The sequence below is a fragment of the Erythrolamprus reginae genome, chromosome 6, assembly GCF_031021105.1.
Source record: "Erythrolamprus reginae isolate rEryReg1 chromosome 6, rEryReg1.hap1, whole genome shotgun sequence".
In the NCBI taxonomy this organism is placed as follows: Eukaryota; Metazoa; Chordata; class Lepidosauria; order Squamata; family Dipsadidae; genus Erythrolamprus; species Erythrolamprus reginae.
In genome coordinates this window covers 21,043,733-21,066,382 of record NC_091955.1, presented here as the reverse complement: position 1 = coordinate 21,066,382, position 22,650 = coordinate 21,043,733, and the positions used below count along the sequence as shown (strand labels likewise).

At 39.5% G+C, this 22,650-nt stretch overlaps 1 protein-coding gene across 1 annotated transcript; it reads right to left on the bottom strand.

Moving 5' to 3' along the window:
* Positions 1 to 579: 579 nt before the first annotated feature.
* On the bottom strand, positions 580 to 21,904 carry CRELD2 (cysteine rich with EGF like domains 2). Its single transcript, XM_070755377.1, has 10 exons — positions 21,600 to 21,904; positions 18,645 to 18,727; positions 15,564 to 15,674; positions 12,698 to 12,789; positions 11,796 to 11,972; positions 6,296 to 6,391; positions 4,310 to 4,393; positions 3,411 to 3,506; positions 3,158 to 3,298; positions 580 to 1,077 (listed from the first exon to the last, which is right to left on the bottom strand). Exons 1-10 carry the CDS (start codon positions 21,762 to 21,764, stop codon positions 1,025 to 1,027), a joined length of 1,098 nt encoding a protein of 365 aa, XP_070611478.1. The 5' UTR covers positions 21,765 to 21,904; the 3' UTR covers positions 580 to 1,024.
* Positions 21,905 to 22,650: the final 746 nt, after the last annotated feature.

Genomic DNA, 22,650 nt, shown 5'->3' with positions numbered 1-22,650 from the left:
TTTGTTTAATACAAGTTTGCTGATTAGCAGAGCATGTGTGTGTTTGATTTCTTTTCCTTGGATTGTTACGCATTGCCTGAGCCCAGTCAGGCAGAACAATAACCAGCTTATTTAATTTCTTAAATGTGATGATCAGAATGTTCTTGTATTAGACTTCACTGTGAATTTAAATACACCTTATTTAAATATATCAAAAATATTTTTGTGGAATTGTAAATTTTTGATGATGTGGTATGATTTTGACTTACCTGTAATTTATAATTCATCTCTACATATTTTCTTTTAAAGTGTAAAGGCAATTGAAAATTAAGATATGTCATATTCTGTTTTCTAATATAATGGGTATAAAGAACAATTAAGAACTCATTTGTTCCTAAATATTATAATTTCTTCTATTTTGATGGGCAGGGGCATATTCCAACAGAAATTTAGAACTGCCATTTTTACAATATAAAGCTGAAGTCTTAAATTTGTGAGGTATCACTGGTAATTTGAACTACCAATTATGAATAATATACCTTAGACACATAACAATGATTTTGAGAACTAAAAATGAATAAAATCACAGAAAAGCTTACAGAAAATACAAAGCAGCCGCAATAAATCTTTAATGACAAGTTGACCATCAAGATTTTACTCATTTTTTTCCCAAATGCTGGTCTTCTTTTACCGACATTGAAAATGCATTAAAAAAGTCCAAATATAAAAAGTCTTTCGTTTGCTATGTACTTTCCTTGTCTATTGCTCCACAAATGACAAATGGTGCTGAAATGGGCACAATCATTTCAATTTAAGCAAATGTCACTACTCACTTCTCTTAGGATAGTATAACGCCTGTATAAAAAGTAGTTGTTGTTCTTATTTTGCAGAGAAATGCAATTTAAGTACAATTTATAATTCACTTCCAAAGGGAATCACACTGGCAACCTGCACTTATATAACACCATTTACAGATCAACTTGGGAGTGGTTTTCAGTCCAATAACTTAAGGGTTAGATATCGATGTCTCGTCTTGGAATGTAGATCACAATTCTTCATGGGTATCAGATGAACTTATATTTGCTGTTGTTTTCTCTTCTGTCAAAATGAAAGAATTTTCATTAAATGTAATTCCTATTCCACTAGTATTCAGAAGTACCAATGCTTATGTAGAAAGTGTATTGATGCACCCAGAGACAGCAGTGGTCTATGTTTCTTTATGTTGGCAAGATCCCATTCCAGAGAGACCTTGTCTACTCATGTGCTGGAATAAGAAATGGAAAGTCCTTTAAACCACATGAAATATTGTGCGTAAGGTTAGGAGTCTTGCCTCTCTTTTTTTAAGCCAGTATCTCTACTGTGTTTGTCTGAAAATAAGGCCCGATCTTAATTTCTTTTCGGCCCTCAAATAAGTACCAGGTCTTATTTTGGGGGGGATGTCTTACCTGGCATTGGTACAATGCACCGCGTAGTATCTAACTGCAAGCAGGTACAGAAGAAATTGTGCAGAGGCATGACAGGTGTTGGGGCGTGGGAGACCTGGCTGTGGTGGTCCTAAGGCAGTGTTTCCCAACCTTGGCAACTTGAAGATATTTGGACTTCAACTCCCAGAATTCCCCAGCCAGCATTTGCTGGCTGGGGAATTCTGGGAGTTGAAGTCCAAATATCTTCAAGTTGCCAAGGTTGGGAAACACTGTCCTAAGGTAACCAGGTGGAGGCAAAAAAGGCAGCTCCACCCATGCCCTAGAGCTTGACTTCTAAACCTGCGCCCCACCTTTTACAAGAAGATTGTAGCCAGGGTTTTACTAGGACTTATTTTGGGGGCAGGGCTTATATTACGCACAGGCATGAAAATCAGGCTAGGGCTCGTTTTCAGGGTAGGTCGTATTTTCAGGGAATCAGGTATTCTCTTTTCAAAACCATATGAATGTCAAACCAACACATCAGTACTAAGACAATAATGAAGATAGGAATGTACACTGTCATCAGTAAGTATTCTGGTATATAGTTCACAAGGTTGCATCTGCAAGGATGTCTGTTCTTATAGGTTGTACAATCTAAGTTTCTGAAATCCTTACTATGGATATTTCGCTCCATTGCTAATACACTTCTCGAGCTGAACTTTGCTGCACAGCGGACTCGAGCGGAACTTGACAGTTGAGACTCAATCATAGCTTAAATAAATTCGGAGGATTGAATCTGTAATCTACTTTTTGGTAGACAGATTACTCGCCTGTTACATTGCATGACACAATCATCTCACAGACTGATTCTTGCTTTTGATCTAAATTTTATTTTTGCATTCACCAACCTTAATGGTGTGCCTTCCATGTTGGATGGCCAACCTCAGAATTCCCATTCTAGCTGGAGAACAACAGGCTGGAAACGGTTGACTTAAGTTGACATAATTATTGGTACAAAATTACTATGAGTTTCATGGCAGGATATTATTATTATTATTATTATTATTATTATTATTATTATTATTATTATTATTTATTAGATTTGTATGCCGCCCCCCTCTCCGCAGACCTCGGGGCGGCATATAAGGTCTTTATGATTATGTTCAATTCCAGAAAAGATACCAGGAATCAATCAGAAAATAGTGATCAGCTTGAAATGTAAGAAAATATATACACTGCTCGAAAAAATAAAGGGAACACTTAAACAACACAATATAACTCCAAGTAAATTAAACATCTGTGAAATCAAACTGTCCATTTAGGAAGCAACACTGATTGACAATCAATTTCACATGCTGTTGTGCAAATGGAATTGTTGTGCAAATGAAATATTCATTGAGAATATTTCATTCATTCAGATCTAGGGTCTGTTATTTGAGTGTTCCCTTTATTTTTTTGAGCAGTATATATTTAAAGGGAAATGTAAGAACATTGAAACTTTCTTTGGCTCAGTAATTAATACCACACCACTCTCCCCACTAAGGATGACAATGATGTTCGTCTATTGTATTCGAGGAGGATCTTGACATCTATCAGAGATCTGAGTTGTCTCTGTACAGGTCCACAGCTACAACCCCCAATGTATCCACACCTGCTGCTTTGTCGCTCGCCCACCGCCACAGGACTCTTCACAGGAATTGGGCGAGATGTCATGACTTGCGTGTGAATTGAATTAACTCTCCCCACTAAATCCCACTGGAAAGACAGTCACTCACCTGCTTTTATAGATGGAACACAGATGCCATCTTTGTCTTCAAAGCCCTCTGAGCAGATACATTTGTAACCCCCTGGAGTATTAATACAATTGGTATTTTCTCCTGTGCACACTTCTTCAGTGTCTGAGCACTCATCTACATCTACAAAAATATATGGCAAAATGAAATTTAACAATCGGCAGGTGAATTATTAAATAATATGAACAGTTTCAAAAATGCTGTATATCCATGATATTGTTTATAATAATCTAACCTGTGCATGTTTCTTCTTTCATTTCATAGCCAGCCACACAGCTTTTACATTTATTAGGCCCTTCTCCTGTACATCCCAAGCAGCTGATATCACATGCTAAAATGTAAAATAGAAATGACATTATGATGGAATCCTTGGTTTCTTTGAGCATAATTATTTGCCCGGAGACATTTCATTATACAACTAAGTAGCCTAACTGGGGTGAGTATGGGGTTTGCTGCCTATTTATATATACTAACATGTTATTATATTTAACATGACAAACAGACATGGTTAGCTACAGAAAATGCAAAATTAATGGAAACACAATTAATGAGCTGAGGTGGTACAGTGGGTAGAGTGCAGTACTGCAGGTCACTAAAGCTGACTGCTAGATCTACAGATCAGCAGTTCAAATCTCATCACGGGCTCAAGGTTCACTCAGCCTTCCATCCTTCCTGGGTGGGTAAAATGAGGACCCGGATTGTGGGGGAAATATGCTGGCTCTGTTAAAAAGTGCTATTGCTACCATGCTGTAAGCTGCCCTGAGTCTAAGAAGGGCGGCATAAAAAAAAAATCAAATAAATAAAAAATAATAATGAGGCAATAGTTACACTCATGACTAAGATATTTGTATAAAAACATTTGCATTAAGTTGGGTCCCCAATCATGTTCCCCCATTGAAATATTTTCAATTTAATAAGCATATTAAGGAAATCTGAAAGAGCACACAAAATGCAAGGTCAAACCTTAAATGTCAAATGTAGTACTATATCAAACTTTAAATTTAAAGTTAAGGTCCACTAATTATTGTTAAATTTTCATTTGTAACAATCAATTGGCACTTTTGTTACTCATGAAACAGCAATTTAAACAATCTATACATATTATGACTTATCTAGAAATACTAAAACATAAACCTTTGCAGGAGAAAGAACCATCTGTGTTCCAACAATATTGATCAGAATTGCAAGGAGATTCTTCTACTGCACATTCATCCACATCTGAAAAAATGAATCCACATTAAAGGTTATAGCCAGTATAATGGAAACGTTCAAAACTTTCAAATCTGATATGCAAGATAGTGTTAAAATATAGACTGCGCCGTATTAGTTATATTTAATCAAACGTTAAATGATCTTTATGATTTTCACATTTATTCGCCTTGTTTCTTTTCTAAGAACAAAATGATCCACAAACAGGAATAGTGAAAGAAGAGGCAAAATAAATCAGAAGTAGGTCGATGAACTGTGAAGACTTCTCTTACCTGCAAAACTAATTCTGGCTGCTTAACATAGAAACATAGAAACATAGAAGACTGACGGCAGAAAAAGACCTCATGGTCCATCTAGTCTGCCCTTATACTATTTCCTGTATTTTATCTTACAATGGATATATGTTTATCCCAGGCATGTTTAATTCGGTTACTGTGGATTTACCAACCACGTCTGCTGGAAGTTTGTTCCAAGGATCTACTACTCTTTCAGTAAAATAATATTTTCTCATGTTGCCTTTGATCTTTCCCCCAACTAACTTCAGATTGTGTCCCCTTGTTCTTGTGTTCACTTTCCTATTAAAAACACTTCCCTCCTGAACCCTATTTAACCCTTTAACATATTTAAATGTTTCGATCATGTCCCCCCTTTTCCTTCTGTCTTCCAGACTATGCAGATTGAGTTCATTAAGTCTTTCCTGATACGTTTTATACTTAAGACCTTCCACCATTCTTGTAGCCCGTCTTTGGACCCGTTCAATTTTGTCAATATCTTTTTGTAGGTGAGGTCTCCAGAACTGAACACAGTATTCCAAATGTGGTCTCACCAGCGCTCTATATAAGGGGATCACAATCTCCCTCTTCCTGCTTGTTATACCTCTAGCTATGCAGCCAAGCATCCTACTTGCCTTTCCTACCGCCCGACCACACTGCTCACCCATTTTGAGACTGTCAGAAATCACTACCCCTAAATCCTTTTCTTCTGAAGTTTTTGCTAACACAGAACTGCCAATGCAATACTCAGATTGAGGATTCCTTTTCCCCAAGTGCATTATTTTACATTTGGAAACATTAAACTGCAGTTTCCATTGCTTTGACCAATTATCTAGTAACGCTAAATCATTTACCATATTACAGACCCCTCCAGGAATATCAACCCTATTGCACACTTTAGAGTCATCGGCAAATAGGCAAACCTTCCCTACCAAACCTTCCCCTATGTCACTCACAAACATATTAAAAAGAATAGGACCCAGAACAGACCCTTGTGGCACACCGCTTGTAACCTGTCTCTGCTCAGAATACTCGCCATTAACAATAACTCTCTGATGTCTATGCTTCAGCCAGCTTGAAATCCACTGAACTATCCAGGGATTAAGTCCAATCTTCACTAATTTATCTATCAGCTCTTTATGTGGAACCGTATCAAAGGCTTTGCTGAAGTCCAGATAGGCAATATCCACGGCACCACCTTGATCCAACACCTTTGTGACATAGTCAAAGAACTCAATGAGATTAGTCTGACCATATTATGGTTACAATATGTGACTGTATCCATTTCTTAATATTATTTAATGAATACAACTACAGATCATTTAATTCTCCTCCCATCTTTGTCTTTATTTTACAACTAAATAGTGACCATTAAAGAACTGAATTTATCTATGTCTGAAAAATATAAGTTATTATCTTACAAAGCAAAGGCAGAGTTGGGAGAACTTGATATGAATAAGGTCCAGAGCTACAATTTTGCTATACTTAAGAATTTTCCTTCTTGAAAAAAGATAGGCAGCATAAACGTCTATAGTGCATATGAGAAAGAGAAGATAATCATTCATCCTTTAGAATAATAAATTATTAATAAATTATTTGGCAGATTTTTTTAAAAGAAGCATCATATAGCCATTCTTACCTACACAAGCGTCTTCATTTCTAAGCCAACCTTCTTTACAATCTTTACAGTCCTTGTTGGTTGCCCCAGTACATGTTTTGCATGAATCATGACAAGCTATTAAGAGAAGCAACATTTGCAAGATTGTTATAAACTTTAAAAAGTTTGCAACTGAAACAAACAAAGGAAGCAGCTGTAGAAAATATTGCTTCTTTTCCCACATTTTATTTTCATTTCTGAGTCATTTCGGGAATAGGAATTTTATAGTTTAAAGTTCAAAAATATATGGGGGGGGGAGGACTACTTTGCTTTGAAACCTTTCTCTGCTTTGCTATGTATAGCATAATTTGCTTTCTTTTCTCCCACTGTATCTCAGTCAGGATTCCTTATTCATATCAACTCAGGACAGACATTCCCATCCCACTTCCAGAACACTTGGTAGAAGCACATGGAAGCTTAGCCACTATGACCCTCCTCTTCTTCTATTGTCTTGCCATTCTGTTTTTGAGTTTATTAAAGAGGACCAAAACAGAAAAGAAAGAATAAAACGCACCCACATACTTGTGTACAGTGATCCCCCGATTATCGCGAGGGTTCCGTTCCAAGACCCCTCGCGATAATCGATATTTCGGGATGTAGTGGTGTGGAAGTAAAAACACCATCTGCGCATGCGCGCCCCTTTTTCCATGGCCGCACATGCGCAGATGGTGGAGTTTGCGTGTGGGCGGCGGGGAAGACCCGGGGAACACCCAGAGAAGGTTCCTTCGGCCGCCCAACAGCTGATCTGCTCCGCAGCGCGGCAGCAGCGAGGAGCCGAAGATGGGGTTTCCCCGTTGCCCAGGCAACGGGGAAACCCCATCTTCGGCTCCGCGCTGCGGAGCAGATCAGCTGTTGGGCGGCCAAAGGAACCTTCCCTGGGTCTTCCCGCCGCCCAGGCAAAGGGGAAACCCCAAGATCGCTTGCCGCTTGCCCGGCCGCTCGCTTGCCGCTTGCCCGTTCGCCCGCCTGCTCGCTTGCCGCTTGCCCATTCGCCCGCCCGCCCGGCTGCTCGCTTGCCGCTCGAGAGCAAGAGGGGGAGAGATAGAGAAAGAGAGAGAAGGAAAGAAAGAGATGAGAGAGGGAGGAAGAGAGTGTGAGAGAGGAAGAAGCAAGATAGAGAAAGAGAGAGGGAAAGAAAGATGAGAAAGGAAGGGAGTGACGTCATCGGGTGGAAAAATCGTGATATGGCGTTTCGCAATGATCGAGATTGCGAAACTCGGGGGATCACTGTATCTATCTTTTCAGACATGTCTGTCTGTTGTGCTACGTTTTGTGTCTCTGTGTGTGAGTTGTGTGTCCACAACTATTTCAAAAAAGAAAATGACCATGTTATCCTTAATCTTTTTATTGGTAAAAGTTCAGGACTTCAGCACAGAAAAGAGAAATGTGTGGTCCCAATTATTCATGATGTATATTACACCTGTGACTTATAAACAAGTTATTTCCCAATGTAGGCTATTTATAAACTATTACCCTGTTAATTTGACACTAAATTATTTATTGGTCAATATTCTTCAAGACTGTGCAGGTCTTTGCTGTTCACAAGTATTTGTGACATATATTAAAATTGATAGGTACAAATCCAATAAAATAAAAACTTTTTGCAAAAATAAAAAATTATGCCGGCCAGCCAGTTCTTTACTTTAATTCAGTATTTTGACCTTAGTAAAAGTTGGCTAATGATCATAAACGCTCACTTCAAACTAAATACATAACAGCACATCATAGATAAAATCAAGAAGTAACTGAAATAAGCTATGATCAAAACACACAAACTCCTGATCTAGCCAAATACACTAAGACTGAAATACCCAGAATCATGGATCTTATCATTCTCTGCCTCATTACCTACTTTTATTTTGGGGACAAGAACACATCACCTTCAGTAGCCAATATCAAGATTTGCATGGATTAACACCAGACAAACTATAAATCAGAAAACAATACAGAGATCTTTGGTAGTCTCTGAGCTTACCTTATCTTACCAAGGAGAAAACCCCATAAAAACTGGCAGGTATATCTATATCTATATGTAACATATTTTTGCTGATATGAAAATGAAGGGAGACTAGTATTGATCTATTTCAACCTACACTGCTCAAAAAAATAAAGGGAACACTTAAACAACAGGCTATAACTCCAAGTAAATCAAATGTCTGTCCACTTAGGAAGCAACACTGATTGACAATCAATTTCACATGCTGTTGTGCACATTCAACTTTGTACAGAACAAAATATTCAATGAGAATATTTCATTCATTCAGATCTAGGAGGTGTTAGTTGAGTATTCCCTTTATTTATTTTTTTGAGCAGTATATTTAGCTCTCATCAGCTAGCCATACCCTTACCGGGATTTGAACCTGGGCAGTCTGCCTATTCAACAGAAAACACCCACACACACAAACACATACTGCATATGTATATAGGTATACAGTGGTCCCCCGATTATCGTGAGGGTTCCGTTCCAGGACCCCTCGCGACAATCGATTCTTCGCGAAGTAGCGGTGCGGAAGTAAAAACACCATCTGCGCATGCGCAGATGGTGTTTTTACTTCCGCCGCAGCAGCAAGGAGCTGAAGATTGGGGTTTCCCCGCCGCCCACGCAAACTCCTCGCTGCTTGTTCGCCCGCTGCTTGTTCGCCCGCTGCTTGTCCGCCCGCCGCTTGTCCGCCGCCTGCCTGCCCGCACGCCGGCCCTTCGCCCGCCCACGCCGTTCGCTCGCGCCGCTTCCCAGCTGAGTCCTGAAGCCAGAAGGCAAAGGCGAACTTCCGCGTTTGGCTTCGGGACTCAGCTGGGAAGCGGCGCTGGGGTCTTACCGGCCGCCCACGCAAAGGGGAAACCCCGGCTCCTCGCTGATGCCCGCCGCTCGCCCTCCCGCCAGCAAGAGGGGGAAGACCCAGGGAAGCCGCCCAGCAGCTGATCTGCCGGGGGAACGCAAACTCCACCATCTACGCATGCGTGGCCATAGAAAAAAGGGGCGCGCATGCGCAGATGGTGTTTTTACTTCCGGGTGGAAAAATCGCGAAATAGCGTTTAGCGAAGATCAGGATCGCGAAACTCGGGGGACCACTGTATAGCAAACCCCACACAGTCACTAACAGTGATTCTAGTTCATAATTAAATATATGCAAACAAGCTTAGAGGGACTTCACAGTTCAATCCTAAATATTTATATCCTCTTATTTGGCATAAATCTCAAAACAGGAATATGTAGGCATTTTTAAAATAAAATGTTAAAAGCATATATATATTTAACATGACAAATATATATATATATCATGACAAAGATGTATATATATATATATAAATCTTCAATGGCTCAATTAATTACATTAAATTAAATTGATATATTGTCAACTTGCCCATTAATACATGGCTCAGTCACGATGACATTGTAACTATTACCTATTATGCAAACTAAAATGGTAATTAGGCTGTACAGTCCTATATTGCATTTGTTGTGTTCAATAATGCAACTTGTTTCCTAAATATAAGGAATTAATAAAATTGATTTAAATGGAATAACTGAATTTTACGTAGTCATTCATTTTGCATATTAATTACATGCATATTCAAAACCCAAGTACAGTAATACCTCATCTTACGAACTTAATTGGTTCCAGGAGGAGGTTCGTAAGGTGTAAAGCAGGGGTCCCCAACCGCCGGTCCGCGGACCAGTACCGGGCCGCAAGGCATGTTGCACCGGTCCGCGGAGTCAGCAGCTGCTGTGGAGTCGGCGAGTGCCAAGCTGTTTCCTGTCTCTTTCCCCTCACGTTCACTTGGGACAGCCATTTGCCTCGGACTGAGAAAACCTTTGCTTGCTTGCTTTCTTCCTTTCCTGTCTTTCTTCTCTCGTCAAAAGTGGTCTATTTCCTCCTTGCGAAGCCCTTGCAAAGCCCTCGCTCTGCCTGCAGCTCAAACGAAAAGGCTTTGGCATTGTGCAGCTCTTTTTTTGCTAGGCTCCCCCACCCTATTCCCGGGGTCCTGGGTGGGAGCGAAGCCAGGGGTGTGTGTGTGACCATGAAACCCCCACCACCAGCTCTGGTAATTTTCTTTTGGAAGGATTCCTTGCTGCAAGAAAATTACCAGACCTGGCACTGGTGGGCGCTCCAAGCAGGCAGCGATCGCAAAGGAAGGTGACTGTGTCCGTGGAGGCACCACCCCCTGCTCTGGGATTCCTTGCTGCAATCCCAGCCGGAACAGGGGGGGGGGGGGGGTGTCCTCTGGAACTGCTGAAAGGCAAACAGTGGTCCCGAGTGAACAGGAGGGGAAAGAGACAGGAAACCGCCCCCTCCTACCCTTCCTCCCTCTGTCACCTCAACTCCCCCGCAAAATTAAAAAGGGGGGGGAGAGAGAGACAATGAAACAATAAGCTAAACCCCCTTTCCGCCCCCACCGGGCCATAGAAAAATTGTCTTGCTGAAACTGGTCCCTGGTGGAAAAAAGGTTGGGGACCACTGGTGTAAAGTTCGTAAGATGAAACAATGTTTCCCATAGGAATCAATGGAAAAACCAATAATGCATGCAAGCCCAGTAGGAAAATCCAAAACATTAAGGCTTTTTTTTTAAAGGGGGGGAGGGCAGAGTAAGCTGAGGCGAACGGAGTGGGGGGAGGGACAGCAAGAGGTGGCAGTCCCAACGAAGCAAGGCGAAAAGAGCCTCTCTTGAGCTCCATGGGTCTTTCCCTCCTGTTTTTGCCCACCCCGTTCTGCTCATTTTCCCACCTTTCTCCTCTTGAGCTCCATGAGTCCCTCCCATTTTTGCCCACCCTGTCCTGCTCATTTTCCCCACACCTTTCTCCTCTCTTGAGCTCCATGGGTCCCTCCCGTTTTTGCCCAGCCTGTCCTGCTCATTTTCCCCACACCTTTCTCCTCTCTTGAGCTCCATGGGTCCCTCCCGTTTTTGCCCACCCCGTTCTGCTCATTTTCCCCACACCTTTCTCCTCTCTTGAGCTGCATGGGTCCCTCCCGTTTTTGCCCACCCCGTTCTGCTCATTTTCCCCACACCTTTCTCCTCTCTTGAGCTCCATGAGTCCCTCCCGTTTTTGCCCACTCTGTCCTGCTCATTTTCCCCACACCTTTCTCCTCTCTTGAGCTCCATGGGTCCCTCCCGTTTTTGCCCACCCCGTTCTGCTCATTTCTCCCACACCTTTCTCCTCTCTTGAGCTCCATGGGTCTTTTCCCCATGCAGTTTGGAAGGGGGGAGTTTGTCGCTGGGATTCAAAGCATTGCGGGCAAAAATGAAGGGAATCGAGGAGCCTCAGGGAAATCCCGGCGGCTGCTCAGGTTCGTAAGGTGAAAATAGTTCGGAATAAGAGGCAAAAAAATCTTAAACACTGGGTTCGTATCATGAAAAGTTCATATGAAGAGGGGTTCGTAAGATGAGGTATCACTGTATTTACTACAAAAAAAGGGTATGAATGTATGAAAGCAAAAATGCTAATTAATCAATCATCCCGAACAATAAAAACATGTAAACATACCTGTGCAAACAGAATGTGTATCATTTCTGTAAGAGTTGTAGAATCCATCCGAACAATCCAAGCAGAATTCTCCTTGATACTCCTTTTTGCACTTGCATGATCCATCACCAGTTCTAGTCCCATCTCCATCACAATTGCCATTTCCATGGCAAGGCTTTTCTGATCCCCCACGACAAGCTTCAAATAAGAACATGTTATGTCAGAGGTAAAACAAAATCTTTTGTTACCATTTCTCTTGCAGTAGCTCGACTTTAGTGTAGTTATTTGTATGTTTCAAGATAAACAGGAAACCTATCAAGACATTGTATCTTTGTTTCAACTAAAAGTATTAGAAATATTCAAACATGTTTAACCTACAGGCTCTGCAACTTATTATTTAGGTTATCTAAGAGATTGCCTGTCACCAATTACTTCTACTCATCCTAGTAGGTGAGTAGGAGAAGCAGGTTGCAAGTCCTGCCTGCTAAAAGCTCCCACAGGACCCAGGAGATGACCCTTTCCTCTTATAACTCTTCAGTAATGTATCACTGATATATTGCTTTCTTTTTTTGCTCTGCAAGCACAGGAAAAATAATAATATATTTCTTTAAAAACCCATCTCCCTTATCTTAATGTAGAAAATAAACATCTACTACATATCCAACTTAAGCATTTGCTCTTAAATAAGGCTCTTATTAGAAATCTAGCTGCTTATTGCATCCTTTATAATCCTTCCAAAACATTTAAAGCAGTTCATTTAGCTGATTACATTCCATTACTTTCATTGTCTATCATATCTCTAGACAAAAAACTGATTTTGAGCAGAATTCACAACACTGATGGCACAAATGAAGCCTAATTATCTATATTAAAATTTCTTCTAATCTGAAATACTCCAGTATTTATTATTCAAGTTTAATTACCAACACAGTCTGGTCCATGTGTTCCAGCAGGGCAGCAAACTTCAATTGTTTCAATACAAAGCCACTTAAACAACTCAGGATGTTTCTTCTTCCTGTAAGAATAAAATAATTCATAAACATAATATATGTTCATGAATTTCATGCTAATCTGTGCAAGTTACATACCAACATTAATTTCTGCAAAAAGAGACCAAGAGATCAACTACACATTGCCATTAAATTCCAAAAGGCAATGATGTAAACACCATGCAAGATATGTACTGTGTATGCTATAAATTGTCAGCCATTTTTGCTCTGCCATTTCACCTTGTAGCATCCTATACACAGACAGCTTGGTCTCCTGATCTAGAATAAAGAAGCGAACAACTGGCAATTGTATAAGTGAACTAAGGTATTGCACTATGATTGCTTCCTACTTCATTATCACAAATCTGTTCATTTGAGAACAATGGGATATTTGTAAAACAACTTTTAACAATTTGATAATCTAATTTCTTAAATTATTATGCTTGATCTTTTTAACTGTAACACAACCACTTTTTAAAGGGAACAAAAAGACCCAGCTAACTTCCCTTGGTACAAATAGTATGTACTGCACTGCTCAGGTCTGGTCAATTGCTCTTAAGAAGTTGAACTACAATTTCCTACCAGAGCATCAGGTGCAGTAATGATCCACCTGGATGTTAAGCTAGACCCATCATTATTTCCAGCTATACGTTGGAAAAAATAACAAACAGTGAATAATGAGATTGAATTTTGATTGACGCTAGTAAAAGCTTGTATTCTCAATTGGTGACTGATCTCTGTCTGTACCCATTTGCAACCTACCTGTTGCAGTATTTGGTCTAAGCCCTAGGCATCAAAGTTAGGTATAACTCTAACTCTACAACTAGGATGTTAACTATACTATCTATCCTATTTTTAAAAATCTTAGAATAAAACCCTACGAGGCCAGGAACTGCATCACACCAGGGGTTCAACAAATTAAATACTGAACAAGATACCCAGAGGACAACTAAATTAAAACATACTCTTAGAAACACAAGGCATTAATAATTAGGCTAATTATCTGTGTGAAAAATGGCAGTAAAGTTAAAAAGGATAAGGCAAGAGCAGAAAGCTGGATTTAGCAGTGAGAATTTTAGTATCAAAAATATTTTCATTTATTTATTACATTTATATATCTCTTTTTCACTGTTTGGGGTGACTTTAGATGGCTATCTATTTAAATTGAGTAGAAAAAGCGAATTATGGAAATTTCACCTAAGGAAAGCAAGAAAGTACGATAGAATAGCAATAGCACTTAAACTTATATACTGCTTCACAGTGCTTTACAGCCCTCTCTCAGCGGTTTAGAGAGTCAGCAATAAAGGGACTTCAAATTAAAGCTACAATCTGATTGTTGATACTTTTATTAGAGGACAAAATCATATTATCTTTTCAACTCCTTTCTAAGATTTGAAATATGACTAAATGTTTCTGTAGCTCTGCAGCAGCAGCAGCTAGAAACAACTGACAACCTCCTTGACGCATAATACATGCACACACAAACTGGGCATAATAATATTTAACAGCAGAGTTTCACGAACAAACAATAGCTACATATCTTACTTGGGTAGACCTCTCTCAGTGGAGTCTATGGAAATGCCATCAAGCTCAAAATTATCAGAAGAGGACAAAAGGCTTTAACATAACTTAACCAGGGATCACTAATCAAGGGCAAGGTATCATTTTACAAATGCATTAAAGAATGAATTAGTATGAATGCAAGTTCCACACAAGCACACACCAAAACCCTGAACATTTGAATTCAATAAAAACTTTTGAGCAAAATGTAGCTGTATCTCAGGACCAAAAACTGGCTTGTAGGATTTGCAGCTAAGTGATGATATACAAGGAAGAACAACTTGCCCTTCTGATCCCAGGTAGTGCTGTCAGGGCTGGTAGTTAGATAAATTCTCTTCTTTGGTTGCAAATGGAGCAGATGTGATCTGGAATTGACAAGAACCTTATCATGGAATCCTAGGAAATAATGTCTAGAACGCTTATCACGTGCATTACTGTAGCATCTAGCAGCCATGTATAGCAACAATGACGGAAATCTCAATGCTAAATGCCACCAATAAAATATATATTCTGCAGGTTATTGAAGTTTGTTTGCAAAACTTCAATGATTATATCCATCCACTGATGATGCAAAAACTCAGGGTACTCTACTCACAATGGATGTAATAAGCCATCACCATTTGCTTTTCCTTATCAGCGGAGTGATAAATTAAATTGGAAATATATGTCACAAAGGGATACTTCAATGAATGTGTCCCCTAGACACGTTCTAGGACTTTCACTAGTCTGTGCCATTCATAAAGCACCTGCCTTGTTTAGATGTTTGCACCCTAAATGGATATAGCCAACCACATACCCTACAGATGCTTTGGCATGCTCGTTGCTGAAGAATTATGGACAAAGCAGTCCAAACATTCTGTAGGGCATTGAGTAATCTACCACTGTTTAACAAGGTGTGAGGAGAAGGGGGGGAGACAGCTGAACGAAATGCAATCTACTTTTATTCTGCATAAGATCTCTGAAAATAGTTTTAGATATTTTAAAACTATTGGCACAACACAAATGCTGCAGTAAAAACAAAGTTATCCTACTCATGTAAGTTTAACTAAAGTACTAGTAAATAAGCATACCTTATCAATTTAACAGCCAAAGGGGAAATGTGTTATCAAACTATAGCTTAAAATGGGCTTTTAATGCATTTAATATTACTTTAGATTATCTACATTTTTAAAAATCCCTACCTTTACCATGCACTTCTTTCAGCCAATATTTAAACAAGTATTATTGTAGGTTTACTTACCGTTTGAACCACCAAGTTTCTATATGTTCTTCATGTTCTTCTACCATGTTGTTGCATTCAAAGTTACTACTGTCACACAGATTTTCTATAATTTCTACAAGACGAATTTCACTACATAAAAAAACAAATGAGTTGATTTATTGAATTCTGACACAGTGTTGAAGTGATAATAAAAATGAAAACACATATCTTTAAAAAAAAATCAAATGTTATTAACTTCTATATTATATAATATACAACTACAATGTCCTTGAGGAATATAGGCTGTCTAGAAACATGAAATATAAACAAACAAATATCAATCTACTATTTTAAGATTAAGTAGTTTATAATAATAAAATATTCAGCATCCCAAGACTGCAAAACTTTGAAAAGAGCTCCCCACTGAAGCAAACTCTCTGCACTGAAGGTTTTCAGTTATACAGCTAATCTACAATGACACATTACCATACTGCAACAAGCCGTATTTAACTGCTTTTCCTTGTCAGCAGACTAATAAAATTAAAATTAATTAAACTGGAAATACAGATCTTAATGGGACATTCCAATGGATGTCTTGTATACTTTCACTATAATGTGCTATTTGCTGTAACAAAGGTTAAAGCTCTTTTAGGCAGTACTCAGAGACAAGAGGGAATGCTTTCAGCAGGCAGCAACAAATTGCAACCCTATTGGTTTCCCCATTGACTTTCTGGGGAATCCAGCAGAGAAGATTGCAAATAGCAATCACATGATCATGGAATGCCGGTCCTAAGTGCAAACAGGTTGCTAAGTACACATACGTATGCCCATGTTACTCCAACACTCCGCAGTCTGCATTGGTTGCCGATCAGTTTCCGGTCACAATTCAAAGTGTTGGTTATGACCTATAAAGCCCTACATGGCATCGGATCAGGATATCTGCGAGACCGCCTTCTGCCGCATGAATCCCAGTGACCGGTTAGGTCCCACAGAGTTGGCCTTCTCCGGGTCCCGTCGACTAAACAATGTTGTCTGGCGGGAGCCAGAGGAAGAGCCTTCTCTGTGGTGGCTCCGACCCTCTGGAACCAGCTCCCCCCAGAGATTAGGATTGCCCCCACCCTCCTTGCCTTTCGTAAACTCCTTAAAACCCACCTCTGCCGTCAAGCATGGGGGAATTGAAACATCTCCCCCTTGCCCATGTAGTTTTTGTGTATGATTCGATTGTGTGCTTGTTTTTTATATATTGGGGTTTCCTTTTTTTTGGACTTTTTAACCTAAAACTGTAATTTAGATTGCTAAATATTAGATTTGTTACTATGTACTGTTTTTTTTACCATTGTTGTGAGCCGCCCCGAGTCTGCGGAGAGGGGCGGCATATAAATCCAATAAATCTAATCTAATCTAATCTATATCCAAATCACATGACCACAAAGGAAACCTATGTTTGTAATGTTTTGGAACTGCTTTACAAGCTATCACATCAGGGGCAAAATTCAGCAGTTCAGACAGGTTGTATATAACCGGTGGTGTTGATTATGTGCAGTTTGGAGAACCGGTAAATTGCACTAATGAGTGGCCCCACGCCACCCACTCACTCCTTCTTTATTCATTTATTTGTTCATTGGATTTGTATGCCATCCCCTCTCCAAGGACTTGGGTCGCTCACAACATGGACTCATACACACAGAACAAACACGAGAAGTAGGCAAGAAGCAGCCAGGTTGAATGCTAGAAGACTTGGATGAACTTTTCTGTCAGTTCTGTAGATGTGACTTGATGAGTGTGGCTTGTTGGGATGCTGCCTTCACCTTGCCTTGAGCGATGTCAAGTTGGCCATGACACTCGTTCATATGACTCCCAGCAAGCCACACCCACAGAACCCGTAGGGGGGGAAATTGAATATCACCCCTGTTTCACATCTTTTCCAAGGACACAATTAATACATACTATCACTGACTGAGAACCACTGATATATATGTGTGTGTGTGTCTGTGTGTATACAGTATATACAGTATGAATACAAGGATGACATGGAAAAAGATGTTACACGCGATAAACAAAAGAAACCGATGGATGTGTTAATAATTAATAAGCATGTAAAAACAGCAAATCAAGAAAATGTATTTTTTAAACATTGGATTTATTTATGAAAGAGGCATGTAAAAAGATTTAAAGAATTTTGTGAGCAGGGCCAAAGAATAAATGAAAATATTTCTACAACATTATTCAATGGTACTAAAGATAGTACCAGTAAAGTTAGATAGTACAGATAGAAGTAAATGGGAGTTAGCTTATTGGATCTATGTTAAATTTGATATGTTTTAACCTTAGTGGAATTGTACCTATATTAGGACTGAAATGGATGTTTAGATTTGTTTATAGATAAAAGTTGGGATGGGGAAGAAAAATGTATACTTGTGATAAAAACACATATTTATGCATTTTTTTATTATTTTTAATATATATTTTTCTTTCTTTTCTACTTTTTTTCTTTTTCTTTAGTTTGTATTAGCCACTATAAAGGTCTATTTCATGGCAATACAAGTGGCAAATAACACTATTTCTCCTCCATTATTGATTCTGTAAAATGTCACCATCAGCCCTGTTCTGGATCACCTCATCCCTCTTATGCCAGGGGGGCCTCAGACAATCATCTCCAGGAAGAAAAGTAATTGAAACCTGTCAGGTAAAATCACTAGGATTCATTTCATTAGAATCCATGTGTGGAGCTGGTTCTTGTGACATGCTTAGGGAGACATCTTGCCCAGTAATTTGAAAGCGTTTGGCTTTAAGGAAGCGGGCAGGATTATATGCACTGTCAATGCAACCATCTATCAATTAGTCCCAAAACTTGACAACTTTAAGACTTGTGGACTTCAGCTCCCAGAATTCTCCAGCCATAGCTCCAGCCATATGCTGGCTACAGAATTTTGGGAGTCTTAAAGTTGCCAAGTTTGAAGATCTCTGAATTAGGCTATCCTATTATCTTTAAACAGAGTCAGGTATTTAACTCTAAATTAACATTTCTGCTTTATACAGTGTATTCAGTCCAAGGCATCTTGATCTTGCTCACTGAAAAGCACATTAGCACACTGAAAAGAAAAATAATATCTGCTATACCTTGATTCATATTTTGATAATGTTTTTTCTTCCCATGCTGTATTGCCACCTCCAAAGTTCTTCTTTGCTGTGTCTGTAAGACCCTTCAGAACGCAAGTTTGATAAAAATGAGAGTTTTCAAAATATTATTTTTACCACCAAAAAGCAGAAACATTTTAAAAAAAGGTATAACTCCAGCTTCAGTACACTATACGTTATAATTAATTATATATTTGTAATAACAAATGTTATTTAGGGGGGGTTCCTTGTTTCTAAAGAATAGTTTATAAAGAAATCTGAAAGCAACAGGTTACTTTATTTCTACAATTTACTCTACCAAGGTCCAGTAAGAAATGTTTACAGAAAATGTACATACAATACGGAAATGAATTACTCTTTTTTGAAAACTTTTGAAACTTCAAGTCCATACAAAGGTTAAGCTCTATTAATTGATAGATTATTACTTTTTCTATCTGTTTGCACCCAAACCGACAAATATTAAACAGCATTTTTGAAAGCATTCTTTTATCATCATGCTCCAAAACCAGGAACAGCAATTCAAAATTTCACTACTGTCAGTGCACCTAACAGTACTGTTCTTTCCAATAATTAATCCCAATTTGGAAGAGTTCTAATTTCGTATAGTTCTCAACAAATATTTTCTCAGGTCATAAGTTAAGGTACTACATATTTGAGTAGGTAGGAAGGTAGGAAACTAGATTTTTCCATGTTACTTTCACATGCTATGTACCAACCGAACTAAACACATATCCAGATCTGTAACACCATAAAATTGAATTAGGAACTGGTTTTAACAAATGCTTTCTGTCATGGTTTAATATTAAAGGGTTTTTAAAGAAACACTTCTAGAACATGAGAGCCAGCATGGTAGATTGATAGAGGTGTTGGCACAGGTATTCTTTGTCTTATGACCATAATTGAGTCCAAAATTTCCATGTCAAGCAAGGCAGTTGAATTGTTTTACATTTTACTTTTTTGCCACAGTTAAGGAAATCATGGCAATTTTAAACAAATCTAATTTCCTACATTGACTTGGCTTGTTGGAAGCTGACAGGGAATAGTACTCACATGACCATAGAAAAATGTCAAGTCATAAATACATGCTAGTTACCTACTCTGATTTTTGATCGTATGACCATGGGGATGCTGTAACTGGTTGTAAGTCTGGCTGCATAGGCTCTGAAGCCTAGCTCTCATTTTTAGGCATCAAAGCCGGCTGGGTCATTTTAGGCCAGTCTCTCCCTCTCTCTCAGACCAGCCCACCTCATAGGGTTGTTGTTGTGGGGAAAATAAGGATGCAGGAATATTAAGAATATATAAATGTTATAAATGTATATTTATATATTTATGTAATTTGTCAAATGTGTACTAGATAACAAGTATATAAAAGCTGGGGTGACGCAGCAGGTAGTGCTGTACTGCAGGCCACTGAAGCTGATGGTAGGTCAGCAGTTCAAATCTCATCACCGGCTCAAGGTTGACTCAGCCTTCCATCCTTCCAAGGTGGGTAAAATGAGGACCTGGATTGTGCGGGCAATATGCTGGCTCTGTTAAAAAGTGCTATTGCTATCATGTTATAAGCTGCCCTGAGTCTAAGGAGAAGGGCGGCATAAAAATCGATAAAAATAAATAAATAAAGTACTGTATATGTGTACTAGATAACAAGTATCAACTTACAAAACATTTGGGCTGGTTCCTAATATGATTGGATTGCTTATTTGTATCCAGACTATCATTAAGTGTTGTATCTTATGATTCTTGACAAACTGTTATGTACACTAAGAGCATACAGTATACAGCAATGCAACATTGTGTGTCCAATCACACTTGGTCAATAAATAATTCTATTCTATTTTCTAATCAAGGTGGTTAAGTGAATTTTATGTACAATGAGAGCACATGCACCAAAGACGAATTCCTTATGTGTCCAATCACACTAGGCCAATAAAAATTCAATTCAATTCAACTCAAAATATGGACATGAACAAAGACTTAGTTACAAGTAAATGGGGATAGTAGGACAGGGATGGTAGGCACGATGGTGCGCTTATGCCTACCCTCCCTGTCCTACTATCCCCATTTACTTGTCCTTGTTCATGACCATGTTTTTTTTAATTAAATTGAATTGAATTTTTATTGGCCTCGTGTGATTCAGCCTGAACTAATAGTGCTATTAAAAATAAGCCAGTACTGTACATAGAAACATAGAAGATTGATGGCAGAAAAAGACCTCATGGACCATCTAGTCTGCCCTTATACTATTTCCTGTATTTTATCTTAGGATGGATATATGTTTATCTCAGGCATGCTTAAATTCAGTTACTGTGGATTTATCATCCACGTCTGCTGGAAGTTTGTTCCAAGTATCTACTACTCTTTCAGTAAAATAATATTTTCTCACGTTGCTTCTGATCTTTCCCCCAACTAACCTCAGATTGTGCCCCCTTGTTCTTGTGCTCACTTTCCTATTAAAACACTTCCCTCCTGAACCTTTAACGTATTCAAATGTCCCTCCTGAACCCTTTAACGTATTCAAATGTTTTGATCATGTCCCCCCTTTCCCTTCTGTCCTCCAAACTATACAGATTGAGTTCAGTAAGTCTTTCCTGATAAGTTTTAAGTACACGTGTATTTTGTGTACACGGAATACCCCGAGTCTCTGGAGAAGGGTGGCATACAAATCTAATTAATGATGATGATGATGATGATGATGATGATGATAATAATAATAATAATAATAATAATAATAATAATAATAATAATAATAAATACAGTAATTTGTTGGTACTGTTCATTTTTAAAAAAAATGGTTTTGATGAGGGGGCGGGGAGAGCCAACTTTCTCCTGCTATTTTGGACCGTTAGGTGGAAGCCAAGCTGGGTGGGCTTCGCAGTTAAGCTGCCCCTCCGCCCTCCAACGAGAAAAGGCGCCCTCGGCTTTCCCTGCCTCTCCCACCTGAGTGAACCGGTCGACGATCCCTCGGCAGGTGTTGCAGGCTTGCCGGAGCTTCTCCTCAGGGGAGGCCAGGGCCCGCGAGGCGGGCGGGAAGGAGAAGAGCGTCAGGAGGTTGAGGAAAGCAAAAGCTTCCAGCCATCTCCACGCAGCCCGACCGGCTCCCATCGCTCGAAGCCACCCGCCCGCCAGCTACCAAGGCCGGCTCTTGCAAACCGGGTTCATTCAAGAACACTTTACTGGTTTTTTTTTTAATTAAGAGCCGCCCACGTCCATCGTCCATCCAATCCTTCGGCCCGCAGTCCCGTGAAAAGCAGGACACGTGGCCCAATCGCGGCCCGCCACGCTCCGAACCAATGAGAAGCCCACGTAGGGACTTTTTTTTAAAAGCAAGCGAAGATCTAAAGCAGGAGTAGGTTAACTTGGCTCCTCTATGACATATGGACTTCAACTCCCAGAATTCCTGAGCTAGCATGATTGGCTTAGGAATTCTGGAAGTTGAAGTCCACAAATCATAGAACAGCCAACTTTGCTTACCCCTCATTTCTAACCAAACGAACCGTACGTACGGTTAGGTTCCATTCTTGAGGCTTGTGACGTTATCCTTTAGAATCTTTTTTTTTAAAGCGAGGAATTATAAAGAGATTCATCCCTGTGTTGATCAGTTCCCGTGGCAGGAAGTGTGTTTTAACTCAACCAATACCCTTTTCCCCCCTTTGGATTTATTACTTAATTACCAACCTCCCGATTTCTTGGGATAACTGAAGGCTGCCTATTAAGAAGGTGTGTGTGTGGATAAAACAGGAACCGTCGTTAGTCATTATGTAAAACATTTTTTAAAAAATAAAAGAAAAGATCCTTCCCACAGGAGATTGATTGAATGGTGGAGAGGAGCCTTGTTTTTCTCCCTCTTTCTCTCCTCCGAGGATCTTCCAACCGCAAAGTGATATGAGGATTCCTTCAAATACCTCGCCAAGGCCATGACGCCGCAGGGAAGTCGGTCGGGAGGACGAGGGACCTGCGCTGCGTTTCGGCCACGGGAGAGAAACGATTA